The sequence below is a fragment of the Saccopteryx bilineata genome, chromosome 3, assembly GCF_036850765.1.
Source record: "Saccopteryx bilineata isolate mSacBil1 chromosome 3, mSacBil1_pri_phased_curated, whole genome shotgun sequence".
Lineage (NCBI taxonomy): Eukaryota > Metazoa > Chordata > Mammalia > Chiroptera > Emballonuridae > Saccopteryx > Saccopteryx bilineata.
This window is the reverse complement of record NC_089492.1, coordinates 99,394,092-99,421,925: the sequence shown is the minus strand read 5'-3', so window position 1 is coordinate 99,421,925 and position 27,834 is coordinate 99,394,092. Positions and strand designations below refer to the sequence as shown.

Genomic DNA, 27,834 nt, shown 5'->3' with positions numbered 1-27,834 from the left:
TTTCAGCTACACTGAAAGCTCATAACAGAGCTGAACTGAGAATGTCTCCCCAAGGTCCTTTCCACCTGTGATATGACAGGGAGACAGAAACTTCCTGTTCTATTTGCAGAGAGCCCTGAAAAGCTGATGGTGACCAGAGTGCAGATGGAAGTCTTTCTCCTCAAATGTCCTACCCTACCCTGTCCAGGAAGGTCTCAGCTGAGGCTGCAGGCTCCATCTCAGGACCAACATCCATCACGTTAGAGAGGCACTATATTGGAGGGCCAACCATGTTTATTATTTGATGGCCCAATCTTAGAACTTAACCCTCCCAGAGTTGCCAATCACGACCATAAACAAATCTCGTAACATATAAAATTAAGCTTATAAAAGTATATTAGTCAGGAGCCAGAAACCATGCCAGTTATTTAACAAAGAGAATGTAATACAGAAAACTGTTAACTAGGTTTAAACTTAACCAGGTAATTGAAAAGTCAAAAAAGAGAGAGAGAGAGAGAGAGAGAGAGAGAGAGAGAGAGAGATTCTTCAGTATCACAGAAGTAGCAAATATAAGAAGCAGCTACCACCCCTACCATCCCTTAGGCTGAGGGCACCCAAGCAGAAATTGAATCACTAAAACTTGGAAGTCAGAGGAGGACTTCTGCAGAACTGGAACTCAGACCACTGAGAGGGCATGCCAGCTCCTGGCATTGGTATCTCTGCTGAGATCACTTTAAAACTGATTCTGCAGGAACTGGGGAAACTGCAAATTGGATTTGGAAACCACTAAGGGAAAGAGCCAAGGTGATGAGCCCAGGAACCACAAGCAGACAGGAGACAGGCAGGAAGCAATCAGGAGGGAGCAAGTTCCTTCTTCCTTTTCCATCCTTGCAATCTCCCTCTATTACCTCCATTTTGCAGGGTCTGCTAGAAGCAGCTGGCACCGCATAAATGGAGTTTGCAGAATGCCAGCCCCTGCATCACAGTGCTGAGTACAGAAAGGGAGTTTGGAACTGAGAGGCGGTAACTTAATAAGTGTCACAAAGGGCTTAATATCATACAGAATGCAGTAACCTTGCAGGCAAAGTGGAATGTTTTGAGAATAACCCACCCATCCTCTATTCTTCCAGAAATGTGAGCATTGTCTTAATAACAGACCAGACCAAATGTCCAAGCATCTGCCATATAGACTTGTTTCCTCTGATGATTCCAGCCCAATGGTTCCCAAACTTTCACGTCTTAGAATAGCTGCATACTGTACTTTATAAGTAATATAAAGAATTTTCTACTTTGATTTTAACTATATGGAACTTTTGTTTTACTAACTTTAGAATCAAATCCCTTGCTCCTCAACACCACATACAATGCAGCCCCATTGGAGTCGCTCAGGGGCAGCGGTCTTTAAGAAGAGACACTACAGTAGCACAGTGGGAAAACACAGGTCCTGGCACCAGCTGGGCACAGGCGGCTTATATTCTGGTGCCTCGACTTACCAGCTGTGAATCTTTGGGGGAGCTGGCTAGTACTCTGAGCTTGTTTTCAGTTTTATAATCTGTAAATGGAGGTTAAGTAGGAGAACCTATGGTGATTAGCACAGGGTCTGCCATGTAGTATTATTCAGTAAGTGGTAACCAGAGAGGGTGATACTGCTGTTGCTGTAGTTAGGTAGGCTCCCCCACCACACTCTCATCCCAGGGGAAAATGTCCCTCGGTGATTACTTGAAGAGGGAACTCACTAAGGAAAGTAGCGGTAAGTAGTAGCAGGTCCAAATGTCAAGAGTGTCCCAACAGTTTCCACTGGGTTCCCCCAGAAGTGAGTATGGGAGTGCTGGGCCGAAAAGATAGACAATAGCAAACCAGAGTGAGGATGTGGAGAAATCAGCATCTTCACACACTGCTGGTGGGAATGCAAAATGGTGCAGCCACTGTGGGAAACACTCTGGCAGTTTTTTTGAAATGTTAAACACCAAACCCAATTAATGAAAAATATAAATATGAAAAATAACTACATAAATACACTAAAACACAGGAAGAGGGGGTCTCAATAGGCCTGCAAGAACTGACTTAAAAGAAGGCAAAATTAGGTTGAAGAAAGAAATCTCAGCCCACGACGCACCGAGGAGCCAGGGAAAGTCTTTCCAAGGGCGCTGGGAACAGCCATTAGGGTGCTTCTGACCCACGGGGCATGAAGAAGTGGAAGGAGATCCAGGGATGACTGCTGGGGTAATTATTTGGGGCACTGAAGCAGGGACAATTTGTCCCCTATGCACCCCCATCAAACCCAGCAACTGGAATGAGACATGGGAGTTTAGAGCAGAGAGAGAAATCAGTACGTGAGGTGGCTAAGGTCACCCAGGAGAAACAGAAAGTGCCCAAGCCCAGAAGACCAGTTGCCAAAACACCCAGCTAGTGGCAGGTCTTGCCTAGCCATCATTCTGAAAATAGCGCAGAGTGCAACTCTTGCCCCTTCCCTTTAGTGTACTGTGTAAAGACTGTCAACCATAAAGATGAATTTGCACAAAGATCATTGAACATTTGAGCAAAAACGGTGTCATCAAAGAGAGACATGCCAGAACCTTTCCCAGACTCCCGTGAGGTTAGGTGAGACCATGGACTGAGTTTCAGCCACTGGAATGTGAACAGAAGTGTGCACGCCCCTTCTGGCCAGGTCTGGCCTGTCAGTGTCTCCACTCTCTATTTTCCTCTTTCTGCCAGCTGGATTTCAATGCCCAGGATGATGCTGGAAGTCACGTGATGAAGGAGACAAGAGCTGGTATCATCTTCTGTCAAATTAGCTCCCTAAATGTGCAGGGCAATGCTGTCTCTCCACTGCACTCCCTAGAAATGAGAAGTGAACTTCCATGTGTTAAACCACTGAGTTTGCAGTGGATTTTTTTTTCTGTTATAGTAATTAACATTATCTTCACTGATAGAAAGTTTACAGTTTAAAACAGTTGCCCTGAAGAAATTAAGGGAATATATCACATCCATGAAATGAAGACAGTCACTTGTAGGAGGAAACCAATTAGAAACTTTGTAAATAAAAAAATCTGAGGCCCTGGCTGGTTGGCTCAGTGGATAGAGCATTGGCCTGGTGTGAGGACATCCTGGGTTCCATCCCTGGTCAGGGCACACAGAAGAAGCGACCAATCTTCCCCTCCTTCTCCCCCTTTTCTCTCTCTTCTCTTCTCGCAGCCACTGGTTCAGTTGGTTTGAGCATCAGCCCTTGGTACTGAGGAAAGCTTGGTTGATCAGAGCGCTGACCCCAGACAGGGGCTGCTAGGTGGATTCCCGTCAGGGCATATGCGGGAGTCTGTCTATCTCCCCTCTTCTCACTTTAAATAAATAACTAAATAAATAAAAGAAATTTAAAAATCTGCAACTACTGAAATTTAAAACTCAGTAGATGAGCTGAACTGTAGAGCTGAACCACAGAATACATCAACTCAATTAAAAACAAACAAAAAATAACAAGCTCTGGGCGGGGTAGTTCAGAGAATAGCCCTGACATGCAGAGGTTGCAGGTTCAATCCCCAGGGAGGGCAGATACAAGAAGCAACCAGTGATGGGTTGAACAAGTGGAAAAACAAATCAAAGTTTTTCTCTGTCTCTCTAAATGTCAGTTTAAAAACCCCACAAAAACATAAAAGTGTTAACTGGACGATCAGGCTGAAGAATATACCCAGAATGCAGTCAAATGGTGCCCAGACCCAAGTTAGGTAGCTTGTCAATCAAACAGACATGGTGATTTATTTACACAGCACAAACCAGAGGGCAGATTTGACAGTACTATATAGCAGATTACTTAGCCTGTGTTTAGGATTCATCTGGATAATTCAGACCCCCAACATTCACTTGAAGCTTCAATGTTTCATGTTACTTGGCTAGGTAGATTAAAATGCAGGACAACCATCATTCTTTCCTGTGTACTATGTAACAGAACAGCTGTTGGGCTCAAATCATTTATTTTTCCTTTTAGTGTGAATTCATTCATGCCTTTATCGACCCACCCACCCATTCAGCCATTTAACAAACATCCAAACCTAACAGACATCCTAAATCCTTGCTGTTTCCTGTGTCACTGTTTACATCTCACTGATTACTTGTAGATGTGTGTGTGTGTGTGTGTGTGTGTGTGTGTATGTGTGTGGTTTGAATTGAAATATTGGGTACCAAACAATATTTTAGAAAGAAATGCTCAGCTAAAAAGTTCTAAATAAACAACTAAAAAGAGAAAGGAAGGAGAAAGGGGAAACGGGAGTAGGGGCGTGGAGAGGAAACAAGGGTTGGTTCCTGCCTGAGTTTTGATTTGCAGACTCCGCGTCTGCAAGTACTGAGAATACCAGTCCGCCCCAGGCCGCAGGATGGAGGGGAGGGGCGGGGACGGCCGAATTCCTTAAACTCTGTAGTGTGGATTCCGATGTCAGCCTGAGATTTTTCCTTCTCCTCCCCACCTACCAGCTCTCCACCCCACCCTCCTCCAACACGCGCGCTCGATTTTCCTAAGAAGTCGAGAATTCGAAAGAAAGAGAAGCCAGCAGGTGTCCACGGTCGTTCGCTCTCCTCCACACCCCAGTTTCTTCTTCACACCCACACAGCAGGCGGGTCTCTCCTGAGCCCCCAGGGTAACTGAGTTAGCGCGGCTCACGCGGGCTGTGCCGTTGGCACAGGTCTGTCCGCCCGACCCAGCCCCAGACCCGAGATTCCGGAAGGCTAGGACACTCTTCCCCATCTGTAAAACCCCTCACTGAACTGTGGGACCGCTGTCCCTAAGATACAGAAGAGAGCAGAATAGTGCCGGGCTCCTTGTCCGTGTCTGCCTCCTCCGGCGAGCGCTGGTGAGGGGACCGTGCCCTCCGGCCCTGCCCGGCGGTCCCTGCGGCGCCGGGGCCCCGCGCACTGCGCCCCGCAGCCGCTCTGCGCCCCTCGGGGGTCGCTCCCCTCACCCAGCCCGAAGCAGGGGCCCCAGAGGCACTCAGTAAGCCTGTGGACTCTGGCCTGACTCCGTCCCGTGACAGGACAGGGGTTAGATAACACGAATCGAGGTCTGTCGTGGCCGCTATGCGCCCCTTAAATGGCTGCATAGACATTCTCACTTTTCAGATGAGGAAGCTGAGGCTGCCATCCGCTGCCAGCACCCTGGGACTCAGGCGCCCGGGTTTCCCAGCCGCCTGCTCCCCACTACAGTATTTCTTTGACCCCAGCCCCCCGGGACCCAGGGGAAAGTCTGGGGATAAAGGGCGAGAAAAATTCTGGATCCTGTGTCTTACGCCTACCTCAGGCTCCCAATCCCCGCGAGGGTGGGAGGGGCGCCCTCCGATGTGTGGCGGGCTCTCTGACCAAAGGCGGACCCGAGCCACCGCAGGGTCCCTGAGGTGGCCTGGGGGTTGCCCCGCCCTTTGACCCACGGGATTCTGATTAACGAACGAGACGGACAACAGGCGCCTGGTCGGAAGCGCGCCCGTCCATCCGACGGCATCAGTACAGCGCTTGGAGCACAGCTTCCCTAAGGGCCATGGAGCGGCCCGTGAGAGTGAGGACCTGGGTGGAGGAGAACCGGGCCTCCTTCCTGCCCCCGGTCTGCAACAAGCTCCTGTGAGTCCCAGGCATTCCTCCCTCCTCCTGCCCTCTCTCCTCACCTGCTTCTTCTCCATCTTCCCCCCTCACCCCGCACCCTCCAGCTCCGAGTTCCTTAACTCAGAAACCTACAGAAAGGGGGCTGTCAACCCCCGTGTCAGGCAATAAGGAGGGTGGAACGTTCCGGGTTTCACTACCCTTGTATGTTCCTCTTTCTGGCGACTCTGACGTGGAGATTATGACCTTGACTTCTGAGGATGGCTGGGTGAACTGAGGCTAGGGAGATGCAGATGGCAGGTGACAACTCTTCTCCTCAGCCACCCCAGCACTGGGAAACAGTTCTCCAACCCCCAGAGATTCGGAATTGCAGTACAACCCAGGTCTGGGGACAGCCCAGCCATATACCCCAACTCTGTCCAGGAAGCCACAAGCAGAGGGTGAAGGATCAGCCTCTGTGGGAGGATCGTGATTTGTTGCTCTTACCAGTTCCCCTCTTTGCTGGCAGGCACGCGCTTCCCCCCACACACACCACCTCTGCCCACAGCACCCAAAGGAGCTGAACATGGTCCCGCCAGTCTTTCTCCAGAAGACCTCTCAGGCCCTCCCCTGAAGCCCCTTCACCTCCCTCCCCTTCCCTGGACTCTCCAGCTTTAGGCTCACAATCCCATATTAGTGCCAAGTGCTTTTATATCATCTCATTTAATTCTCACAACAGCCCCAAGAGGTGGAATTTCAATAAGTAACTTTCCCAATATCATGGAGGGGCTGTATGGGACAGGGTCCTGACTCAGCCCATGGAAGAGTTTGACTTCAAAGTCCACTCTCTTGGTCACCTAGGGCTAACGGGCAGGATCTCCCCAAAGCCTTATCATGCTCATCCTTTTCTCCACTTCATTCCTGTCCATCCTCATTCTCAGTCCTTCAATTTCTCCCCTAATGGTGTCTCAGATTCACCTGCTCCTCTCCAGCCCCATGGCCTGTTCTGGTTCCACCCTTGTCACCTCCAGCCTGGAAAGTGAGGGCTGCCCCACCACCAGGCTCCCCAACCCAGCCCTCCAGCACTGTCCCAATATTAGTAATCACAAAATGCAGGCCCTCCCTTTAGTCATTCAACAGATGTTCACTGAGCACCTGCTGCTTGCCAGGCACTATTCCGGACACTAGTGATACAACTGGCAACCAACTGATAAAAGTCCCTTCTTCAGGGTACTGACATTCAAATAAACAGGGGGTGGAGGCCCACGCAGACCTGGTGACCACAGGGCAGGGGAGGGCTGTGGCTTTACCCTGTGTTGGCAAGGGCTGTGAGGGGAGACTGCCCCAGACCTGCTCTCGCTCCTGGTAGGTTATGGTGGTCGCTGCATCCCTTGGCTCTGCTGCATCGCCCTCATCTCTGCCCTCATCTCCACGTGCTGTTTGCCTGTGTGTCTGTGTCTAAACCCCCCTTTTTATAAGGACTCCAGACATATTGGTTAGGAGCCCACCTTACTCCAGTGTGACCTCATCATAGCTTAACTAACTGCAGCTGCAATGACCCTATTTCCAAATTAGGTCACATTCTGAGGCACTAGGGGGTTAGGACTTCAACATATGACTATGCGACAGACAGGAGGGGACAGATGAAGCTGCTGGAAAGTTTTGACTTGATCTGGCTTATGCACTCTAATGGGTTGAAATAGTTCTTGCATGGGTTCACTCAAGAGCTTTCCAAATGTACTTAGATCAGTGATTTTAAACCTGTGTGGCGCAAGACATGCAATAGCTGACTATTTAATCAGGTGCACTGACCTCTTTTCCCTTAGATTGTCAAATGAAAGAAAAATGACAACAGTCAACACAATAATAGCCGTCTGCTGTAAAATGAATCAAAATTATGCCTATGGTTTTCTTTGCCAGATCAGCAGAAAGTATATTTTTTGGTGTGCCACAGAATGTTAGTAATTAGGTTATGTGTGCCATGAGATGAAAAAGGTTGAAAATCACTGACCTAGATTATATCTCAGTAAAAATTACTACAAAACAAAAGTTTTCCTGGGTTCCCTGGCAGCCGTCAGGCCAAGACGAAACTCCTTGGCTGAGCTCTCAAGGCCTGGGGTGACTTGGTCCCCAATCCCGAGCCAGCCTTTTCTCCATCACTCCCCAAGACTACTCCCACACCACCAGGACCCCCAGTGCTTCTGGTCTCAGGGCCTCTACACCCAGTCCCTTGCCTCACTTCTTAAAGCAGGTGCCTCCCAAGCAGTTTTGGGGGAACAGATAGTCTCATAATCAGACAGGAGTTGGGCTTCCGGTTTGCTCTCCTGTATTTGGAGATTATGAGTACAACCCAGGGATCCTGATTGATGGAGACAGAGATCCACCAGCACGCCGTGCTCCTTACTGGGTCAGAGGATGTGGGGGACACACACAGGAACATACACACACACACACATACACGTGCACATGCATGCACAAATATACCAAGACACAAGTACAGTAAGACGCAGACACATATACAGTTGCAGACACATGCAGACTCTCGAATACACACTCAGGCACCCTGGGATGAGAGTGGAGGGGAACAAACCTCAAAAACTGACAGGGACGGCCCTGGCCGGTTGGCTCAGCGGTAGAGCATCGGCCTGGCGTGCGGGGGACCTGGGTTCGATTCCCAGCCAGGGCACATAGGAGAAGCGCTCATTTGCTTCTCCACCCCTCCCCCTCTCCTTCCTCTCTGTCTCTCTCTTCCCCTCCCGCAGCCAAGGCTCCATTGGAGCAAAGATGGCCCAGGCGCTGGGGATGGCTCCTTGGCCTCTGCCCCAGGTGCTAGAGTATCTCTGGTCTCGGCAGAGCAACGCCCTGGAGGGGCAGAGCATTGCCCCCTGGTGGGCAGAGCTTCGCCCCTGGTGGGCGTGTCGGGTGGATCCCGGTTGGGCGCACGCGGGAGTCTGTCTGACTGTATCTCCCCGTTCCCAGCTTCAGAAAAATAAAAAAAAAAAAAAAAAAAAAAAAAAAACCTGACAAGGACAATGATGCCGAAAAAGTCCTGTTACCTCTCCCAGGTGTGCTCAGGTTCCCTCCAGACCCCCCACAGGTCCCTCCAATCTTCTCCATGAGCAGTTCTTCATCCCCTCTCCCCTCTTCTTCATTGCAGGCATAAGGAGCAGCTCAAAGTCATGTTCGTCGGGGGCCCCAACATCAGGAAGGACTACCACATTGAAGAGGGTGAGGAGGTAAGCTTGCAGACTGCCCCTCCCTGACCCAGCCCTGGAGCAAGGGGACACTTCCCGAGCCAAGACAAGAGCCAACAGGAGGTGGGGTGGTCAGGTGGCTGGTGGGTGAAGGGGCTCAACTGAAATTACAGGGCAATACTGCTGCCAGGAAAGTGTGGGTGCCCAGTGACACCGCTGGCAGCCCCATCTTCAGAAGGAGCCCAGCCTCTGTGGGTCTGGGAGGTTCTAGCTGTTGGTATCACCCCCTGGACACAGGGACTCTCCATGCTCCCGGTTCCCTCCCTGCAAACCTGAACATGCAAGACTGGTCTCCAAAATGAGACGGAACACTGAGAGGGACCCGAGCACGCCACTCTGGTCCCAGGAGCCAAGTTGTCCGGGAAGAGTTGGCGCTGGGAGGCCCCTCCTTATCTAGAGGGCACAAGACACATCAGCTGCTAGTACCCGGGGGTGGGGGTGGGGTACATGGGAGGAGGAATTTGCAGTTTGCACTGAATACCCTTTTGTACCTTGAGTTTTGGACTGTGTTTCTGAGCTACCTCCCCCAAAGTTAATAAACAAGAGTAAAATGAAGAGAGGACGAGTCCTCTTAAAGAGGGACACAGATGGGTTCTCAGCTGTCGGATGGTGGGTAAGGATCAGTATGGGGCCTCCTACCTATCATTCTCGGGGCTTGGCCTTGGGGTTCAGAGTCCCGAGCCCAGCTGAGTCTCCAGCCTTCACCTCCACTGCTGGCAACCCAGCCACAGCCGGGGACTGGAGAGGACACAGGAGGCTCACTCAACAAATATTTACTGAGCACCCAATGTGTGGGGGGCAGTGGGGGTGGGGATCCCAGGCCAGCAGGGAGCAGCAGCCTCCTCAGAGTGGAGTTGGCCAACCCCTCCTCTCTCACACTTCCAGAGACCACACCTCCCCTGGCCGCCCCTTCCCACACCACGCTTCCCTGGCGACCATTTTCCTCTGCAGATAGATCCATTAGGAAAACCTAAAACTGCGGAGAGAAGACAGGCTTGGGTTGGAGTGGCCACAGTGTGGGAGACAGGCTGGTGGCAGGGTCTCCCTTGCCCATCTCAGTCAGCCTCAGGCACCCCCAATCTTGTCTCCCAGAGGCTTCCACTCAGCCAGCCTTGTCTCAGGGCCCACCTCTCTGTCTCCCTCTCCCCTTCCCCCCTACCACCTCTGTGTCACCTCAGGGTCTCCTCGAGCTGCTCTGGTGGATAGGTGCACGTTTAGGGACTCAGGCCAAGCCCTGACTTAGCTGGATGGCTGAGAGATAAGGAGGACTGGCCTGAGTAGGTGTCCCTACTCTGAGAGGTATGCAGGTGGCCTGGAGGAATTTGGCTGCAGGTGGATTTGTGACAGCTTGGTCCCACCAGGAAGCCAGGGAGAGTGCCAGCTGAAAGTCCCAGGAGGGTCAGCATCCTCTCTGTCCCTGCCTGTCCTCACCCAAGTGGGAAGACTCCAGGCTGTGCTGTAGAAGGCGGCCCAGCCCCAGGGTCCCAACTCCCCCTGGTGAGGGGAGGGGAGTCACTGAGCCAAACTTCCTCCCAACTGAGCTCAGGCCTCAGCAACAGCCCTTCAGGTGCCCAGGCTCCCCACACACACACATCCACTTACCCCAGGCCTTCCCTTCGGGGCACACGGGCAGGGGGGCCTGGACTGAGAGTCAGCCAACCTGGGTGGGAGTCTGACCGTGTGCTCTTGGACAGAGCACATCAGGTCACCTCCCTGAGCCTGCTTCCTTGCAGCACGCAGGGACACGTCCCTGCCAGGCAGAGGGGTCCTGTATGCAGAGTATGTGCACAGAGCTCAGAGCACACAGTAAGCATTTAATATGCCTCAGTCTCTGCATCCCCAGCCCTCTGCCGCCTCGTCTGCTTGTAAGGCCTTTCCAGGCTCCAGAGGTCTGATTCAATTCAATATCTGCCCACAGGGACAGTTCATCTTCTAGCCAGCCAGCAGGTCCCAAACATCATTTACTCCCAAATGGAGCATAATTCCTTTTGGATTGCCCACAGCTGTTTGGGCTTTTCTGCTGTTCTGGACCCGCACCTCTGCTCCAGGCCAGGCCTGTCTCTCCCCACAAGGACGGCTCTGGCTGGAGAGACAAGGCTAAGGAAAATCCCAGTTCCTTTCTATGTTTTTGTTTGATGCCTGCTAGCGCCTTGTACCTGCCTGCACGGTGTTTGGATCTGACCCATACTCCAGACCCCTTCCTTCCTCATCCCAGCTGCTCCTGACATGTGCAGGGCCTGAGGGCTATGGCCCCTGACCAGGACTCTCTGGGCCCTTCTTTCCTCTCCCTCGACCATGAAAGAATCCCTTACACACACACACACACACACACACACACACACACACACACACACGCCGCACGCGAGCACATCCACAAGCTACAAGCTTCCTCCTCCCAGCTGCAGGGTGGTGGGGTGGGGTGGGGTTGCAGAATTTCTCCTCAAGACATAGTGGGACGTTTTTCTTACTTTTTAAAAATGACTTGCATGGGTTATTTTTAATAATAAAAGTAAATTATTGTAAAAAAACAACCATTCGGAATATAGAAAAACAGAATGCATACCTCATTCATAATCCCACCACTCAGGGAACCCCCCGCTGTGAGCACTGCTTGCGTAAGCACACATTTGCTCACATAATTAGAATCCTGCTGTGTAATTGTGAATCTTGCTTTAACGTGGTAACTGTAGCAGTTTCCATTTTCCCACCTTATTAACAGTTATTCAAAAATAGTTTTTAATGACTGCATAATGTGCCATATTTTGACTCTATCATAAAATAGTGGCATTTTCCCTATTATTACTATTAGCATTATCTTGCTGTTCCCCACTGCTAGAGGTCTGTGAGTGCTGACTCTGTGACAGGTACATTGTGAGCAGCGACCCGGGCAGAGTACAAGGCCACATTCTGGTACACACGTCATTTTATAGAGGAGGAAACAGAGGCATGGAAGGGCTAACTGAACTGACCAAGGGCACGCGGTGACCTGGCTATACTGTGGGCCAGATGGCACTGGAATCTCTGGTTTTAACTCCCACACGCTCTGCGGACACAGCCACGTCTGCCCAATGCGAGCGAGGCGCCCGAGTCCGCACAGCCACCTCCCTGGAGATGGGAGTCCTGGCTCAAGAGACTGAGGTGGCCACTGTCCTGGTGTGTCCTGAACATTGTTGCTTTCAGCACTGAAGGCCCTACATCCAAAGAAACCCTTCTGGCCACCCTTTGAGGGTGTGAGCTCTGAAGGCTCTTCCTGCCCATTGCCCTTCAGAAGGGGTGTGTCAACTTGTCCCTCATGGGAACTGTAAAGACACATTTCTCTAGTTTCTCTGAGTTCAGCTCGATCTCTCTTACTAGATGCTGTGACAAGAACCTCTATCTCTTCTAACTCCTCGCATGATCATAAGAAATTATTATTAATAACACCCCTTCAACTATTTGGCTGGAGCTTTTAACACCCATGCAATGTATGACTGCAGGAGAGCGCCTGTGTCTGGCCCTCCTCCCTGCTCCGTGGCTGCTCTCAGTAAACACGTCAATTAGGGACTTAGGATGGAACAGGGAAAATGCAGTAGGAGCCCCCATCTCCATTCCAGGGAGCTAGCAGGAGGTTAGTACTCCTATCCCCACAACCCGCGACCCACCCCACCCCAGCTCCCAGCATCCCCGACCTCCCGAGTGTTTGGACAGGCACAGCCCTGCCACATGCCAGGGCGTCACCATGGCCGGAGGAGCCAGCACAGGCTCCAGAGCTACATGCAGACTCGAGTCCAGACTGCAGCTCCAGGACTAACTGTGACGTTGGATGAGCTGCGTTACTCTCTGAACCTCTGTCTTCATTTTTCTTTCCTGCATCATGGGGCAATATAATAGCTGTGGAGATTGTTGTAGAGTGTTCTGATCATGTACAAGAGAGTGTTTGCTCAGTCCCTGGAACACAGTAAATGGGTGGCTCTCCTTACCTGGCAGAACGGTCCCTGAATTCTCTAGTGAGCATCTCAGCCAGCCTCCTGCCCCCAACCCATACACCACCTGTGTGTCCTAGGTCTTTGGTCATCACTTGCATGTCAAGATGTGATCTTTGTGTGTCGTTAGCACTTCCGCCTGTGACACGTCAGGGGAGACTGGGGCCTCAGGGCGGGAGTGACAGAGCTGCCATACCCTCCAAGGGCGTCAGGAACGTTCTCGGGCTGCCCAGTCAGAAAGCAGGCCGAGGACCCAGAAGAAGGAATCAGGAGGGTCTGAGCCTGTCCGTTGTCCTGTCCCACAGGTGTTTTACCAGCTGCAGGGCGACATGGTTCTCCAAGTCCTGGAGCGAGGGAAGCACCGGAATGTGGTCATTCGGCAGGGAGAGGTGGGGCTGGGCCCCAGTGGGTGGGCGGGGAGGGGGGACGATGACCAGAACAGGAACCTATCAAGCCCACACGCCGTGGCTTTGGTCAAGGTTTTGTCCTCCTGCCTTTTTCCTGCCTCCCCGGCCTCCCCCAACCCCCTCCTCAGACATTTCACAGTCTGGGCTGCCCCATCCTCTCAGCACGGCCGGGCCCCACAGGCTGTGCAGACACTGGGCAGAGAGGTGTGCTGGTTTGGACCCTGCAGGCCCCGGACGCTGCAGGCACTGAGGTCTCAGTGGGGCATTGCAGCCTTGCTGACCCCGTGTCCCCACCATCGCAGATATTCCTTCTGCCTGCTGGGGTCCCTCACTCGCCACAGAGGTTTGCCAACACCATGGGGCTGGTGATTGAGCGGAGGCGGCTGAAAACTGAGCTAGATGGGCTCAGGTAAGTGGGGGTCAGGGCAGAGGTGGGTGGGAGATGGGGTGGGAGATGGGGTGGGAAGGGTAGGCAATCAAGCTGAGGAAAGGATCCAAGATAAACCCAAGAAAGCACTTCCTGGCCATTGAGCAGGAATGGGGAGGCACGGGGGATCCTGTACTTGCCGGGTGACGGGGAGCAGCTAGGGCAGACGGTGGGGTGGGTTTGATCATGGCGGTGGTAGGATGTTCTGTGTGACTCTGGTTGCCCATTCATTCAGCCTGAGGACCTCTGGCTGAGATGAGAGTCTGTGCTTGCTGCACTGAGGTCTGTGTGGGGTGGGGTGGATGCCTGGACCTCCTGGTCCAGGGCAGCCCAGAACACAGCCGCTTCTCCCAGCCCCTGTGGCCGGAGTGTATTCCGCCTCTGCTAGTGCACTCCTCTGCTGCCTTCTCTGACCTGACTCGTTCCACAACCAGCGCTAACATTTGTATAACTCTTGCTATGGGCCAGGCACCAGCCCAAGCGCTCTGTATTTATTCACTTAATCCTCACAACGATCCTATGGGGCAGGGACCGTTACCACCTATACTTCACAGGTGAAGAAACTGGGCACAGGAAAGCTGAGTTTTCTAGAAAATGGCAGAGCTGGCATGATAAAGCAATACAAAGTAAGGACCAGGACAGGAGTGGCATCAGCACCAGAGAGGGGACAAACCTGCGGCAGAGACGGGCACTGTTTCCAGAGCTGAGTAACAATTTGATTTTAATCAGTCTCCCAATTATTATGCTCCGAAGGCAGGGTGCAGCCTCTGGCTCAGGGGGACACAGATATTTCCAAAAGCTAAACTTTTTGTATGTGTGCACTAAGAAAATTTAAAATTCCCAACAAGTTACTGGCTTCTGTTATAATGGACATTTTTTTCCTAATACTTCCCATTTTTTCTAATTACCAAAGTCATACTCGTTCATTCTTAAAATCTGGAACAGTACAAGAAAGCATGAACACAATTAAAATTCCCTGTCAGGAAAAGGCTGAATGTTATGGCAGGTGAATGGTATCTCAAAAAACAAACAATAATAAAAACAAAAACAAAATTGTCATCCCACTAATTAAGCCTGACAAAGCACTTAAACTTCCACTTTGTCTTTTTTTTTTTCTGTGTGTATCTGTACCTTCCAACATTGCAGTCTTATTGCAAGCGTGGGTTTGAGTTTGTTTTTTTTTAACATGAAAAAACTCATGAGTATTTCTTATATTACTAAATTAAAAAAAAAAATCAAGTTAATGTCTGCATACTAATCTACTGCATAATAGTCTATTGTAGAAGCAGATGCCTGGCCTTAAACTCTAAAATAAATTCATCCCGTGGGGCTTTATCTAGGGAGTCTTTAGTGATGGAGAGGACGACTTCCTCAATAACATTTTTACTGCAAATTCAATAACAGATTTCATCTGGCTGCTTTGACCTTTAATAAAAGCCAGGGACTCAACATTAAAATTCCACTCTAAAGGCAATTTCTAGAGGAAATCACGGTCCAGTTATGAAGCTCTGTGTGGTCAGCTCTGTCCCAGGATAGAGCTGGAGGCGCTGGGCAGGGCGGAGGCACTGCGACTCTGTCAGCCAGTCTGTTTCTCTTTCTGGGGAAGAACGGAGGAGCAGGCCGAGCGGGCCTGGCCCAGGGAGCTGAGCCAGGTTACGCATTCAGCCAACAGATGTGTTGCCTACACAGGGGCCTGAGACCCGGCCCTGGTCTGCCAGGTGTCCGTTAGGCCAGCTCCCCAAACAGGGCTGGGGGCTTGGGCGGACTTGCCTTTCCAGAAGAGACCCAGTGACTTTGCTCCACGTCTCAAAGGCATCCATGACCCCTAAAGGAAAAGGATCTCTCATCTGGGGGCATCTTCCACGTGTTGGTTCCTTAAGGTTTTGTGTGTTCTGACCTAGAGAGCCAGCAGGCAGACAGAGCATCCAGCCATAGGCCCTGGATTCAGGCTCAGCCTCAGCTTTGAAAATGAAGACACTTGTCATTGATGCTCTCTATGCTCCTAAAACTGTCTCTAATCTGTCCTGCTTCTGCCACTTACAGTTGTGTAATCCCTGCTAACCTGCCAAGCTTCTCTGAGCCTCAGAGTCCTATCCACTTTATACATCCTCAAGTTTCAGGAACCAGGAAGAACTATGCAAGTGGGGTGGGCAACAGCCCTCTCACTTTTGGGGCACATGCTGCTCTGAGAGAGCCAGGTGTGGCCACTAGGTTGCACTAACGGTGAAGCAGGCAACCAGCTCTGCAGGGCCAGCCAGGCCCAGAGCTCAACATACAGAGCTGGGCCCGAGGGAGGTTTCCCTGAGGCTGCCCAGGTGGGGAACTGCTTGCCTATCCTTTGCTCGGCAGGTACTACGTAGGAGACACCACAGATGTCTTGTTTGAGAAGTGGTTCTACTGCGAGGACCTCGGTACCCAGCTGGCCCCCATCATCCAGGAGTGAGGCCCATCCCAGCCCCGGCCCCTCACTCTCCTGTGGCCCCATGCTCTGGCTGGGTAAAACAGACCCATCCAGGAAGTGCTCCACACAGCACCTGCGGCCTGGAGCTGTCAAGCCGGGATTTAGGGAGAAAGTTTACCTCTCCCAGGGTGGGAGGCCTGGGCTGGAGAACGCCCCTGCGGAGGGAAGGAGGCTGCTCCACGGGGCTGGGAGTGAGCAGATGGCGGGTATGAGATCTATGCGGGCCCCACGAGCAGGTGTGGGCTCCTGCGCCCCAGAGTGTGTGTGTGTGTCACTGACCTTTCAGTCGGGAATGCTGGCCCCTCCTCCCCCGCCCTGTATGTCCCTGCAGGTTCTTCAGCTCTGAGCAGCACAGAACAGGAAAGCCTATCCCTGGTGAGGCACTGGACCTGCCTTTCTCCCACCCTCCCTCACCCCTTTTCCAGAGTAGAATGGGTCTTGGCCCAGATGATTAGGGAGTCCCCTTTTGAGCACTCTGCCTGGAACTCAAAGTGCAGGAAGATGGCACCAAATATGTAGTGCCCTCCATATGGCTTCTGGGTTCTTGGGCCGGATCTAGAGCTCATTGCTGCAACTGAGAGCTGGGGTCCCTGGGAACTGGGTCTGCTAGGGCAGGGCCAGAGGACACTGACTCTTGCTGGGCCATCGGTACAGAGAAGCTGCTCAAGGAAACACCATTCCCCCTGAGCACTCGGTCCGTCATGGAGCCCATGTCTCTGGAGGCCTGGCTGGATAGCCACCGCAAGGAGCTCCAGGGCGGCACACCCCTCAGCCTGTTTGGGGACACCTATGAGACCCAGGTAATTCAGCCCTGGGACACCCAGGGTGTCCACCCAGCAGCGAATTTCACAGAGTAAGAGGGGTGGGCACCCTTCAGGGAACTATGTGTGTGTGCTACATGGGTCTGCATAATGCTATGCACACACGTGTGTGTGTTTCTAGTGTGCCCTGGCAGGTATGTCTTCCTGTGAGTCGGCAATAGTTGTGACCGGATGTGCATGTGTGTATGGAGGGCAGGCAGGTGGGCCCCCCTCATGGTGGAGGCAGCAGGGAGACCTACAGCCTTGGCAGCCTCGCTCCCCAGTCCTGCCCTTTGCCTCGCACAGGAAGATCAGGCTGTATTGCCGGCCCTGCCCCTGCCCCACACAGGCCTGGTGTCTAGGGGCCAAGTTTAAGGCCATCTCCTTTTGGGAGGTAGGAAGCACCAAAAAAGATCTATGTCACTTCCTACTAGGTGATCGCCTATGGACAAGGCAGCAGCAAAGGGCCGAGACGGGATGTGGACATGTGGCTGTGGCAGCTGGCAAGTGGGGCCCGCAGGAGAGGGTGGCATGGCCTCCTGCCCGTGGGGACCAGGCTGCTCCGGGTCTTGTGCACCCATAGTCTAGGCCGCCCCCAGGGCCTCCTTGCCAAGGCAGACTCGGGACTCTTGGACGGGTGATGAGGCCTGGTAGCCTCCATTCAATTCTCTCCTCCCCAGGAGGGCTCCTCCAAGGTGACCATGGGGGGACAGCACCTGAGCCTGGCCCCTGACGAAAGCCTCCTGGTGCCAGCAGGGACGGCGTAAGTGCCCCGGGAGGCCTTTCCCCAGCTGTGGGACTGCCCTCCCTTCCCTGGGGTCCTTAGGGCAGAACTTGGTCTGACCCGGCCCACCTCTGTCTCCACAGGTATTCCTGGGAGCGAGGGCAAGGCTCTGTGGCCCTGGCTGTGACCCAGGACCCCGCCTGCAAGAAGCCCCTGGGGTGACTGTCTTGTTTGGGCCTAGAGCGGCCACCAAATATGCCACAGCGCCACCCCTGCTGGACTATGACTTTCCCAGCCCCCACTGCTTGGAGATGTACTGCTGCCAGTGACCCGGCACCCCTGCCCACCCTGGACATCATCGTCCATCCTCCTCCTCTCCCCAGACACCAGGCTCTGGAGGGGCCAGTGGCTCCCCTTCCCCTCTAACAGCCCTCAGCCCACTGTCCCCGAGGCTGTCCCCTCTGTCCCCACAGGCTCAGTTTAGCACTTGTCTACTACCAAGAAGGCCCTCAATAAAGGCTTCCTGATGGACCAGTGCCCGCGGACACAGGCTGTGGTTGATGGCTGACCCTGTGTGCTCCCAAAACTGTGTTGTCTGGGGTGTTGGGGCCCGGGTGACTGTGAATGGGGGAGTGTCCCTGCTTGTGGGGGAGCTCTCATCCCTGTGTGCCACCTGGTCCACACAGACTCCCACGGTTGTCCTGGGGGACAGCTGATGTCATCTCCCTGCTTCTTTCCCAAGTATTTTTACATAATTAAAAAAAAATAGCATGTTAGGTCCCCCCCCCCATAACAACAGTGATTTCCGATTCTTGTAGAAAACACAGAAATACATAAAAACACAAAATCCCCCACCCAGAGTTAACCAGTGTTAATACTCGAAGATTGTGATGAGCCTGTGGAGGGGGCACGAAGCTATACAAGGAGCTTGGCAGCAGGGGAGGGGTGTCTGACAACATCCCCCTGCTCCCCCTGCTGTGTGCAGGCACCCTGTCCAGACTCAGATGGCTCCTGGCCCTGCCCTGGGGTCACGAGTGCTGGCAGCCCCAGAAGCAGCAGAAGGTAGAAAGGAAACCGAAGCTGGATCTGGACGGAGTCAACGCTTCCTCTGAAAAGCCTGGCTCTTCAGCCTGCCTGCCCCGCGCTGGCCCAGTGGCTCGCCACTGGTATGCTCCACCGAAGAGCAGGGCAGCGCCTGAGAGCAGAAGGGGCTTCTGGCCCTGAGGGGTGTCGGGACCTTCACCCACCTCCCTAATCCTGCAAGCAAAGAAAGAAAGACTGCCAGCCTCCCCCAAACTTGCAAAGAGTCCAAGGCAGTGAGTGCAGAGGCCTGGCGTGTGCCGGGCTGCAGCAATGTACACATTGCTCCTACAGAAGCTGAGAAAACACGGAAATGTCCCTGTGAGGCCCCCTGGCAGGCACATGTGGCCAGGAGAAGAGGTAGTTTGTTCTTAGTGCCTACTCTGAGACACAAAACAATGAAAATTAGATCTTCTGGGTTTTTGAACACTAGCTCTGTGCCAAGGAATTCCCTAGAAGTGTTTGCATACTTTATCATTTGATCCTCACAACTCTCCAGGAAGGTAGTTGCACCCCACTTTAAAGATGAGGCTCAGGTTTGGGAAGCAGGCAGCTCTGTTTTCAGCCGAGGCCAGTCTGCATTCAAAGCCCAGGCTGGTGGTCTCACCTCCGTGCCCTGTAGTCACAGCCTGTCTGCCCTCGACCTTGGCCAGAGGGGAGCCCAGGGCAGAGGTGTCTGTGGGAGAGGAGTCAGTGGTCACTGTGCCTGAAACCAGGAGGCCTAGGCAGGGTTGGCAGCACAGGGCACACTGCTGATCACAGCCAGTTGGCAAGGGTGGGGTTCAGGTTGTGGAGCCTGGAATCACAGCCTCCCTTAGTGCTGTCCGAGGTTATCAGGGGCCCCAGGCCCTCACCTCCGCCCTTAGGCCTGGCCACAGGGCTCGTGTGAACACCACGCAGTGGGACAGCTGGATTTGTATCTGGTCCAAAACCAGCCCTAGCCTCCCACCCGCTCTCTTTGGTGAAACCTGGGTAGTGGTGGAGGAAGGTAGACAGTAGACAGGAAAACTTCAGTATCCTCAGGATTATTCTGTTCAGAGGGAAAGCCCCCAGGTCCCCAGATCACGGCAGCAGACATTGGCAGGGGAGCCCTGTAGTTGTGGGGCATTCTTCATCATGTCCATGGCCTTGGGAACATCTCAAACTTTGGGACCATCAGGAATGTGGGAATAACTACAGCAGCTGGTGGAGCAAAAACAGACTGGTTCCCATAGGCCATGTGCATGGTCAGCTGCAGACTGCATTTCTCACCTCCCTCTCCCACAGCAAAGTCCTGTTGGCCACAAAGTCCCTGCTGCTGGCGCTGGGCAGGGCATGGAAGCGGCCACCCCGCCGGCATACATGATGGAGGCGGGGGTTTGTCCAGAGTGATCTGAATGATCCTGAGAGCTGTGCACTGCCAGGGCCAGCTTCTGCCTTCAGCAGGCAGGTGTCTGACCACTCAGAGCTGTGTGCACCTCCCCCACCTCCCCCCAGGGGCCTTCCTCCCACTTTAGGGTCCCTGTGCCTCCAGCCCACCCTGCTGAGCCCTGCTTCCTCCTCCACCAGGGGCAGCACAAATGCCTCCCCCCCTCAGGCTGGGTTCAGAGACCTGGGGGGAATCATCCAGTGTGGGGAGGCAAGGGAGGGAGGAAGAGGGGGCAGGGTTCCCCTTTGCTAGCAAACAGGAACACTGGGTGTTTCTCAGTGGCTTTGAAGATGCTGGTAAAAACCGCAGGATACTGAGTAACTGGTGGACAGCTGACAGCGAGCACTCGCCCTGCGCACGGACACAGAGGAAGGAGGACTGGAGACCCCTCTCAGGTCCACAGCACAAAGAGCACATGGAATTTCATAACCTGAGTGCTTCCTCTTCCCTTCCTTCTCTCTCTCCCTCCACTGTGCCTTCCTCCCCCCCGCCCTCTGCCTTCGTCTCTCCCTCTGCCTTCACCACTGCGCCGGGGTCACCAGCCCCCTGCCACCCCGTCTCTTCCCCAAAGGTGTCTGCGTTCCTGGTGCCAGCCCTGAGCGTGGAGTTCGTCCTGGGCCTGGTGGGGAACAGCTTGGCCTTCTTCATCTTCTGTTTCTACACGCGGCCCTGGTCGTCCAACATCGTGTTCTTGGTCAGCTTGGTCATCGCTGACTTTTTCCTGATCGTCAACCTGCCCCTCCGTGTGGACTACTACCTCCTCCATGAGACCTGGCGCTTCGGGGCCTCCACCTGCAAGATCAACCTTTTCATGCTGTCCACCAACCGCACGGCCAGCGTGGTCTTCCTCACAGCCATCGCGCTCAACCGCTACTTGAAGGTGGTCCGGCCCCACCATGTGCTGAGCCGGGCCTCAGTGCGGGCGGCTGCGTGGGTGGCTGGGGGGCTCTGGGGCGGCATCCTCCTCCTCAACGTACACCTGCTCCTCGTCACCTATCCCAGCAAGTCCTGCATCAGTTACCAGCTGGGCACGCGCTCCTCGGGCCCGCTCCGCTGGCACCATGCGTTGTACTTGCTGGAATTCTTCCTGCCCCTGGGGCTCATCCTCTTCGCCATAGTGAGCATTGGACTGACCATCCGGCGCCGCAGCCTGGGCGGGCAGGCGGGCCCGCGGAGGGCCATGCGCGTGCTGGCCGCAGTGGTGGCCGTCTACACCATCTGCTTCTTGCCCAGCATCCTCTTTGGTGTGGCAAGCATCGTGGCCTTCCGCCTGCATGCCTGCCCCGCCCTGGACATCTGCTCACAGCTCTTCCACAGCTCCCTGGCCTTCACCTACCTCAACAGCGTGCTGGACCCTGTGCTGTACTGCTTCTCCAGCCCCAACTATCTCCGCCAGTGCCGGGCCCTGCTGGGCCTCTTCCAGTTCTGGCAGGGCTCAGCCGGCAATGAGACCTCCTGCCAGTCCCCTGCCAGGCCCCAGGAGGCCTCCAGAAAGGCAGGGGCCACAGGGAAGCTGCAGGCGGAAGGCTCACAGGAAATCTCCCTGGAGTGAGGCAAGGCCCTTTCTGGGACTGGGGTTTGCAGCAGCGCAGCAGTCTGGCTTGGAGGGACAAGGTCACTCCTGGACTGTTGCCAGCACAGTGTGCCTTCAGCAACTGGACAAGGGACATCTCCAGGAGCCAGGTGGGTGGCGGGGAGAGAAAACCTTGGCCTTATGGAGAAGCATGTCCCTGGTGTCACTCCCAGAGCGCAGGAGAGAGACTGGTGGCAGGTGGAGAGAACCAGGGGCTGCAGGAGCTCCACAGCTGCCCCGTCCCACGGCTCAGAGCTGATTACTGCAAGAGCAGAAGTCTTGCTTCAGAAATTGGACAGCTGCATTTTTTGTGATTTCAGTTTCTCCCTTTCAATACTAATAAACTTCCTTTTGAAAATGCAAGCCTGTCTTGGCTGTCCTAAAAAAAACCTGAATAAATGTCTTTGGGTCCATGCAGTCCTGACATCAGTAGGGTTCAGAGTGAGTGCCCCACAAGATGAAGGGAAACTCTGGGGACAGAGTGGGGAAGCCGTCTGGGGTACCATCCTTCCAGCCTACTCTTGGACCCCTGGAGTGTCCTTTATGGTAGGATGCTTCACTGGATCGGGTCCTCAGGCTCACAGGAGGGGCAGCCCTGCTAAGCCCTGGGCGGCCAGTGCTCCTCTGGCCTTCAGCTTCCCTTCTGCAATCCCCGAGCCTGCCCAAAGCACCGAGGACTGGACCTTGCCCTGCTCTCCCCTTAGAGGGTGTGGAAGTCACCACCTCTACAGAGTCCAGGCTCCTAGCTCTACTCCAGCTCCCCCACCCGGCTTTCCTTATCCCCGAGTGCACCCCCTGGCCCTAGGAGCTGAGGCGGCAGCTGCACCACCAGAACAGGAGCTGGGTGAAGGCCAGGGGCCTCAGGGTCATAGAGCAGGCTCACAGCTCTGCCCCGAGGCCCCTGCCTGTTCTGTTCACTATGCATGTGGTGTCTGAGACCATCTGGCCAACTCCTCTGTTGGCCTGGGTTCACCAGACACCAGTATATACCTGACATGAATCAGGATTTTGTTCTTCTTTGGGAAAGGGGAATCGTGATTGTCCCTCCTGTCTAAAAGGGAAGTCATAGGGTGGGGGCATAGTCTTCAAGACTCCCAAAGGACTCCTTAGAGATCACTAAAGCCCCAGACATGTACATTCTGAACCCTGTGTGTCCCCAGCCCTGGCCACCTCTGGTGAATGTGCCTCCCTGCTGGGGAGACAGAGAGAGCTAGAACTGGTTTTCCACTCATCACCCCAGACACAGGGTCCAGGGCCTGATGGTGGGGAACAAACCCTCTCCTAATTCCCTTTGGAGTTTGAATCCATGAAGGCCAACCCTCTCATACCACGGACAGAGATGCTTTTCCACACCTCAGGAACGGAGGCCAAAGCCCCGGAGTCCCCCGTGCCTCAGGAGGGAGGCACCCAGGAACCGACTGGATGTTGGGGTAGGAGATGGAAAGAATGTATCAGGAGGATGGAGATGGCCTGGGGGACAGTGGGTCGGATTGATACCGGAACCCATTTCCTTGGTGTATCTCTAGTCATCTTCCCCTTTCTGAAAACTCGCTGGCTGCTCTCAGAAACCCACAGAGCTCTACGAACCCCACGCCAGGGCGTGTTGCCAAAGCACTGAGTAAGGAAGGCAGTTATTGGGGGTGGGGGCGAGAAGGAGGAGGAGGAAGAGAAAGCAAACTGTGTTGAAGTGCAGAATTTTCTACAAATGGGAGGGTAATGCCTATGGTGGTGGAAGGTGAACTAAAGGCAGGCTGAATAAATATCCCATTTCATACATTGGGGTCCCAAATAACCTTTTGGTCCCTGGGGTGGGCTGCCCTATTCACTGTGAATGTTAAGCAGCTCCTTCTCTCTCCTCTTTCTCTTCATGTAACCTGCGGTCACCCTGAGGGACAACAAATGGCATCCATGACTCTACTCCGGGGACTCCTGTGCAGGAAGATAGCAGGCAGGGCCGGGCTGATGGGCCCATAGCCCCTAGCCATCCAACATTTACTGGGCACCTAACAATGGCACTAAGATACAAAGGCAGATGATACGACTCTGACCTTGAGCCCCTCCAGGCCAAGCCTAGGAGAGACCTGCAAATGGATCAAAAGCCGGGCCAGGGTAATCGAGGGTATATCTGAGGCAGCAAGACCCCCCCTGAGAGCACAGAGGACTAGAAGAGCTAACTGCTCAGGTGTCAGCGAGGTAATGCATGTGAGCTGCATCCTGGAGGATGAGGAGGGAATAAGGGAACAGCATCCCTGGCATGGGGAAGAGCATGACCAAGGGCACAGAGCTGTGAAAAGACTCAGTGTGCAGAAAGGGTGAAAAGGTCACTGAGGCAAGAGAGGGGAGACCTAGGCACAGAGATAGGACATAGACAGGACAAGCGGGCTGGGCCCTCGCAAGCTCAGGAGCCTGGGTTGGTCCCGGAGATCATCAACATGGCAGGAAGAATAGATGTGAGGTCTCCTAAGAAGTCGAAGATGACCAGTTTTGCGTTTTGGTCAGTTAACACTGTGGGCAGACTGTGAGGGGATGCAGAGCCGACCTAAGTAGGTAACAGTCTGTTGTTCCAAGCGAGGACCTGAATAAAGACAGTGCGGGACAGACAAAGAGGCACAGCCAAGGTGAGGAGGAGAGGCGACTGGATGATGAGCAGACAGTGTCACATTGAGGACACAGGTAGTAGAGCAGCTGGGAGCAGATACAGAGTTAAGACGAGTTGGAGGGGCTTGGAGGCCCTCCAGGGGGACGTACACAGCAGCGCACTTTGAACCACAGGTAGCATTTCAGAATCTTCCTCTTATTAATTTGGAGTTGAGCTTATGGGAATAAATAGTCACCTGGGAAAGAAGACTAAGAACCATCCTTTAAACAAAATCTCCACAAGTAAGAGACACACGAAAGAAGACCCAGTAAAAGCCTAGAAGAAACCTTTATTAGGAAGAAAACCAGGAATGCAGCAGCAAGAACATAAAAGAAGTCAAGGCAATCTCTTCGCCCCAGTATAGAAATTGCCAGTTAAAAAAAAACAGAACCTAGACACCTTTTATGAGGGTAAAAGCCAAACATAAAATACCCAGACAGGCTGCAAAGTGCCTCATGCAAGAGTAAAGCATTTTCAGAACTCCTAAGTTCATGCTGAAGAAAGAGGACCTGAAAACTAAACTGTGGCTGATGCCGTCTGGCCCAGCATCTCGGACTGACAACCTGGATTCACGGGGCACTGTTTGGTACTATTAACATAAGCTTTTCAAGAAATGCTGAATGATCATTTGTAGAAAATTTAATAATATGCAAAACATGATCTGTATTGATTTAGAGATAACATACTAATTGTATAAAATCATGCACTGGGATGACAAACACCAAATTAAAGAGAGTGTCTGCCTCAGAAATGGAAGAACACGGGAAAGGGGTACACAGGTGACCACCCTAGCTGAAATTATCTTTTTTTTTTTTTTTTTTTTTTATTATTCGTTTTTAGAAGCTGGAAACAGGGAGAGACAGTCAGACAGACTCCCGCATGCGCACGACCGGGTTCCACCTGGCACGCCCACCAGGGGCGACGCTCTGCCCACCAGGGGGCGAGCTCTGCCCACCAGGGGGCGATGCTCTGCCCATCCTGGGCGTCGCCATGTTGCGACCAGAGCCACTCTAGCGCCTAAGGCAGAGGCCACAGAGCCATCCCCAGCGCCCAGGCCATCTTTGCTCCAATGGAGCCTTGGCTGCGGGAGGGGAAGAGAGAGACAGAGAGGAAAGCGCGGCGGAGGGGTGGAGAAGCAAATGGGCGCTTCTCCTGTGTGCCCTGGCCGGGAATCGAACCCGGGTCCTCCGCACGCTAGGCTGACGCTCTACCGCTGAGCCAACCGGCCAGGGCAAATTATCTTTGTAAAAAACGAACTATGAGCAGTATCTGAATGTTGTTGTTTAGTGTTTCTCTGGGGAGAGGATAAAGGGGTCTGTGTCACAAACAAAGAAAAGTAATATGATGACAACAGTTTCAAATGCTCAAGAAAGCTCAAGTGCAATGACTAAAAATAGCGTTGGACTCGGCAATTAGGAAGTCACTTAATGCCTTTATCGACAGCAATTTCAGTGAGTGGCTGGGAGCAGGGGCAGAATGGAAGCTATCAAGTACTATAATGGGTTGAGAAATTAATGAGATGTGAAGCAACGGAGACAATTCTTCCTTCTTCCCACACATGTGCCAGCAAAGGGAGATAAGATGATAGCTTCGGGTGAAGCTAAGTAGAGGACAGGTCTGACTGTTCAGTGGTGGGAGGAGAAGGGAGAGAAGGTGAAAATGAGACCGGGGAGAAAACGATGACAGAATAATAACAAACACTCTGTCCCAGACCCTGTACTAAGCACTTTACAATTTATTTAGTCCTATGAGGTAGATACGATTATCCTATCGTACAGATGAAAGAACTGAGGCACAGAGAGGCTGAATTACCTACCCTGAGTCATACAGCTAGTGACAGTCTAGGCTGAGTAAGGTCATTCTACTGCAAGGCCCTAAGGGAGGGTCACAGAGGAATGGACTCAGCATGTGGGTGCCAGGAGGGCCCTCTAGAGGCCAAGGGATGCCTCCCTGGGCTGTTGGAAAGGCACTATTACATATAGTCAGTCTTGGGGTAGAGGGAAGATAGGTAAAGAATTCTTAGAAGGCTTGGCTCTTGGGGTGAAGGCTTAGGGGGTGACAAAGGATTGGAATGCCTGGTTCTAAAAACAAGCTCCTAAAGAACATATAAAAGGACCACTCAGCAAACAGCCCAAAGTCACCTGGTGAGTCTGGCCTCCACCGCTCTGGGGTGGCAACAGTCCCTACAGGCTGTAAGGTTTCATTCAGTGACCCCTGCAGTTTATGAGCAAGATTAGAACAAATGGAAGGTAACACTTACCCAGAAGAAACCTCTTGAGAAAGTCTGACCATAAAAACTGAGTCTCGCCTGACCAGGCGGTGGCGCCGTGGATAGAGCATCAGACTGGGACGCAGAGGACTCAGGTTAGAAACCCTGAGCTCACCAGCTCGAGCATGGGCTCACCAGCTTGAAGCCCAAGGTCGCTGGCTTGAGCCCAAGGTCGCTGGCTTGAGAAAGGGGTCACTCACTCTGCTGCAACCTCCCTGTCCCCTGGCAAGGCACACATGAGAAAGCAATCAATGAACAATTAAGGTGACACAAAAAAAGAATTGATGTTTCTCATCTCTTTCCCTTCCTGTCTGTCTGTCCCTATCTGTCCCTCTCTCTGTCTCCGTCAAAAAACAAACAGTCTCAGCAATGGGACTTAAGGTTGGGACACCTTGGGAGATAGGGCATGGGACACTGTGCTCTACAGATCAGCTTCCAGAAAGAAGGAAATATTTGAGTCAGGATAAAATGTCTTAATAAAAAGACACCCAGACCACGGAGCACCTGAGGGATTTCACGGAGGTGGGGCTGCTGTGTTCTACATTGAGGGCTGCCTCTGCTTCCACAAAACCTCCCAACCACCACCAGGCCAGCCTTACTGAGCCATCTATCCGGAACTCCTCCGAGTACAGACACAGCCTAACTTACAACCCTGCCGTGCTCCAGTAACCTGACACATGGTTGTCTTGCTTTTCCAGGGAAACTCTTCAAAAAAATTTGGACTAAATGACTCTCTCTTTCACATGACTCTTTCACCATCTCTTTACCTCGCTATCTCCATCTGTCTCTCAATCTCTTACAAATGCCAGTGAACAAAAGTCACAAACAGGCGTACTTCACAATCATGGTCTGAGAAGTCCCAAGTGACCCTGCAATGGCCACCCCCCCCATGGAAACTGAGGCAGAGTCTCCACTGCAGTCAAACAGGTTGGAACCAATAAAATACACAACAGAGAATAACGTCACCCAGTCAGGCTTCAGCACTCAGGGTCCGGGAAAGGAAGGGAGAATGCCAGGCATTCGGACCAGGCTCCCGTACCTTTCACGTTAACTCAGACATTTTTATTTCTGACTTTCAGGCCTGAGGAGGATGGTGTGCGAAGGATGCTGGGCTCCCGTGTGCAGATTACACAGCTCCCCTGTCCACGTGGTTTGCATGGGAGCCTTCCCCTTGGACAGGGCCCAGCACATGCCCTCGGCTCGCCGTCCGTGCAGCCAGCACACATCCTACGACTGGCACTGGGCAGAGCAGTGCAAAGTGGTTGATGGGGAACATCTGCCTGTTGCTCCTCATACCTC

General features: G+C 53.1%; 2 protein-coding genes across 2 annotated transcripts; both read left to right on the top strand.

The window, feature by feature from the left end:
• The first annotated feature begins 5,275 nt into the window (after positions 1-5,275).
• HAAO (3-hydroxyanthranilate 3,4-dioxygenase) lies at positions 5,276-18,128 on the top strand. Its single transcript, XM_066267000.1, has 10 exons — positions 5,276-5,574; positions 8,690-8,768; positions 13,054-13,137; positions 13,458-13,564; positions 15,932-16,021; positions 16,375-16,418; positions 16,698-16,843; positions 17,278-17,346; positions 17,524-17,606; positions 17,711-18,128. Exons 1-10 carry the CDS (start codon positions 5,495-5,497, stop codon positions 17,787-17,789), a joined length of 861 nt encoding a protein of 286 aa, XP_066123097.1. The 5' UTR covers positions 5,276-5,494; the 3' UTR covers positions 17,790-18,128.
• A 2,199-nt stretch (positions 18,129-20,327) lies between these two features.
• Positions 20,328-21,963, top strand: OXER1 (oxoeicosanoid receptor 1). Its single transcript, XM_066264743.1, has one exon. It carries the CDS (start codon positions 20,471-20,473, stop codon positions 21,605-21,607), a length of 1,137 nt encoding a protein of 378 aa, XP_066120840.1. The 5' UTR covers positions 20,328-20,470; the 3' UTR covers positions 21,608-21,963.
• The last annotated feature ends 5,871 nt before the right edge of the window (positions 21,964-27,834 follow it).

What these genes read in the sequence shown, in the direction of transcription:
- HAAO (XM_066267000.1), top strand. Translation starts at nt 5,495, where the DNA reads ATGGAGCGGCCCGTGAGAGTGAGGACCTGGGTGGAGGAGAACCGGGCC. An exon ending in CTGGCCCCCATCATCCAGGA is followed by an intron (nt 16,022 to 16,374) that starts GTGAGGCCCATC and finishes ATGTCCCTGCAG; the next exon opens with GTTCTTCAGCTCTGAGCAGC. An exon ending in ACATGTGGCTGTGGCAGCTG is followed by an intron (nt 17,347 to 17,523) that starts GCAAGTGGGGCC and finishes TCTCCTCCCCAG; the next exon opens with GAGGGCTCCTCCAAGGTGAC.
- OXER1 (XM_066264743.1), top strand. Translation starts at nt 20,471, where the DNA reads ATGGAATTTCATAACCTGAGTGCTTCCTCTTCCCTTCCTTCTCTCTCT.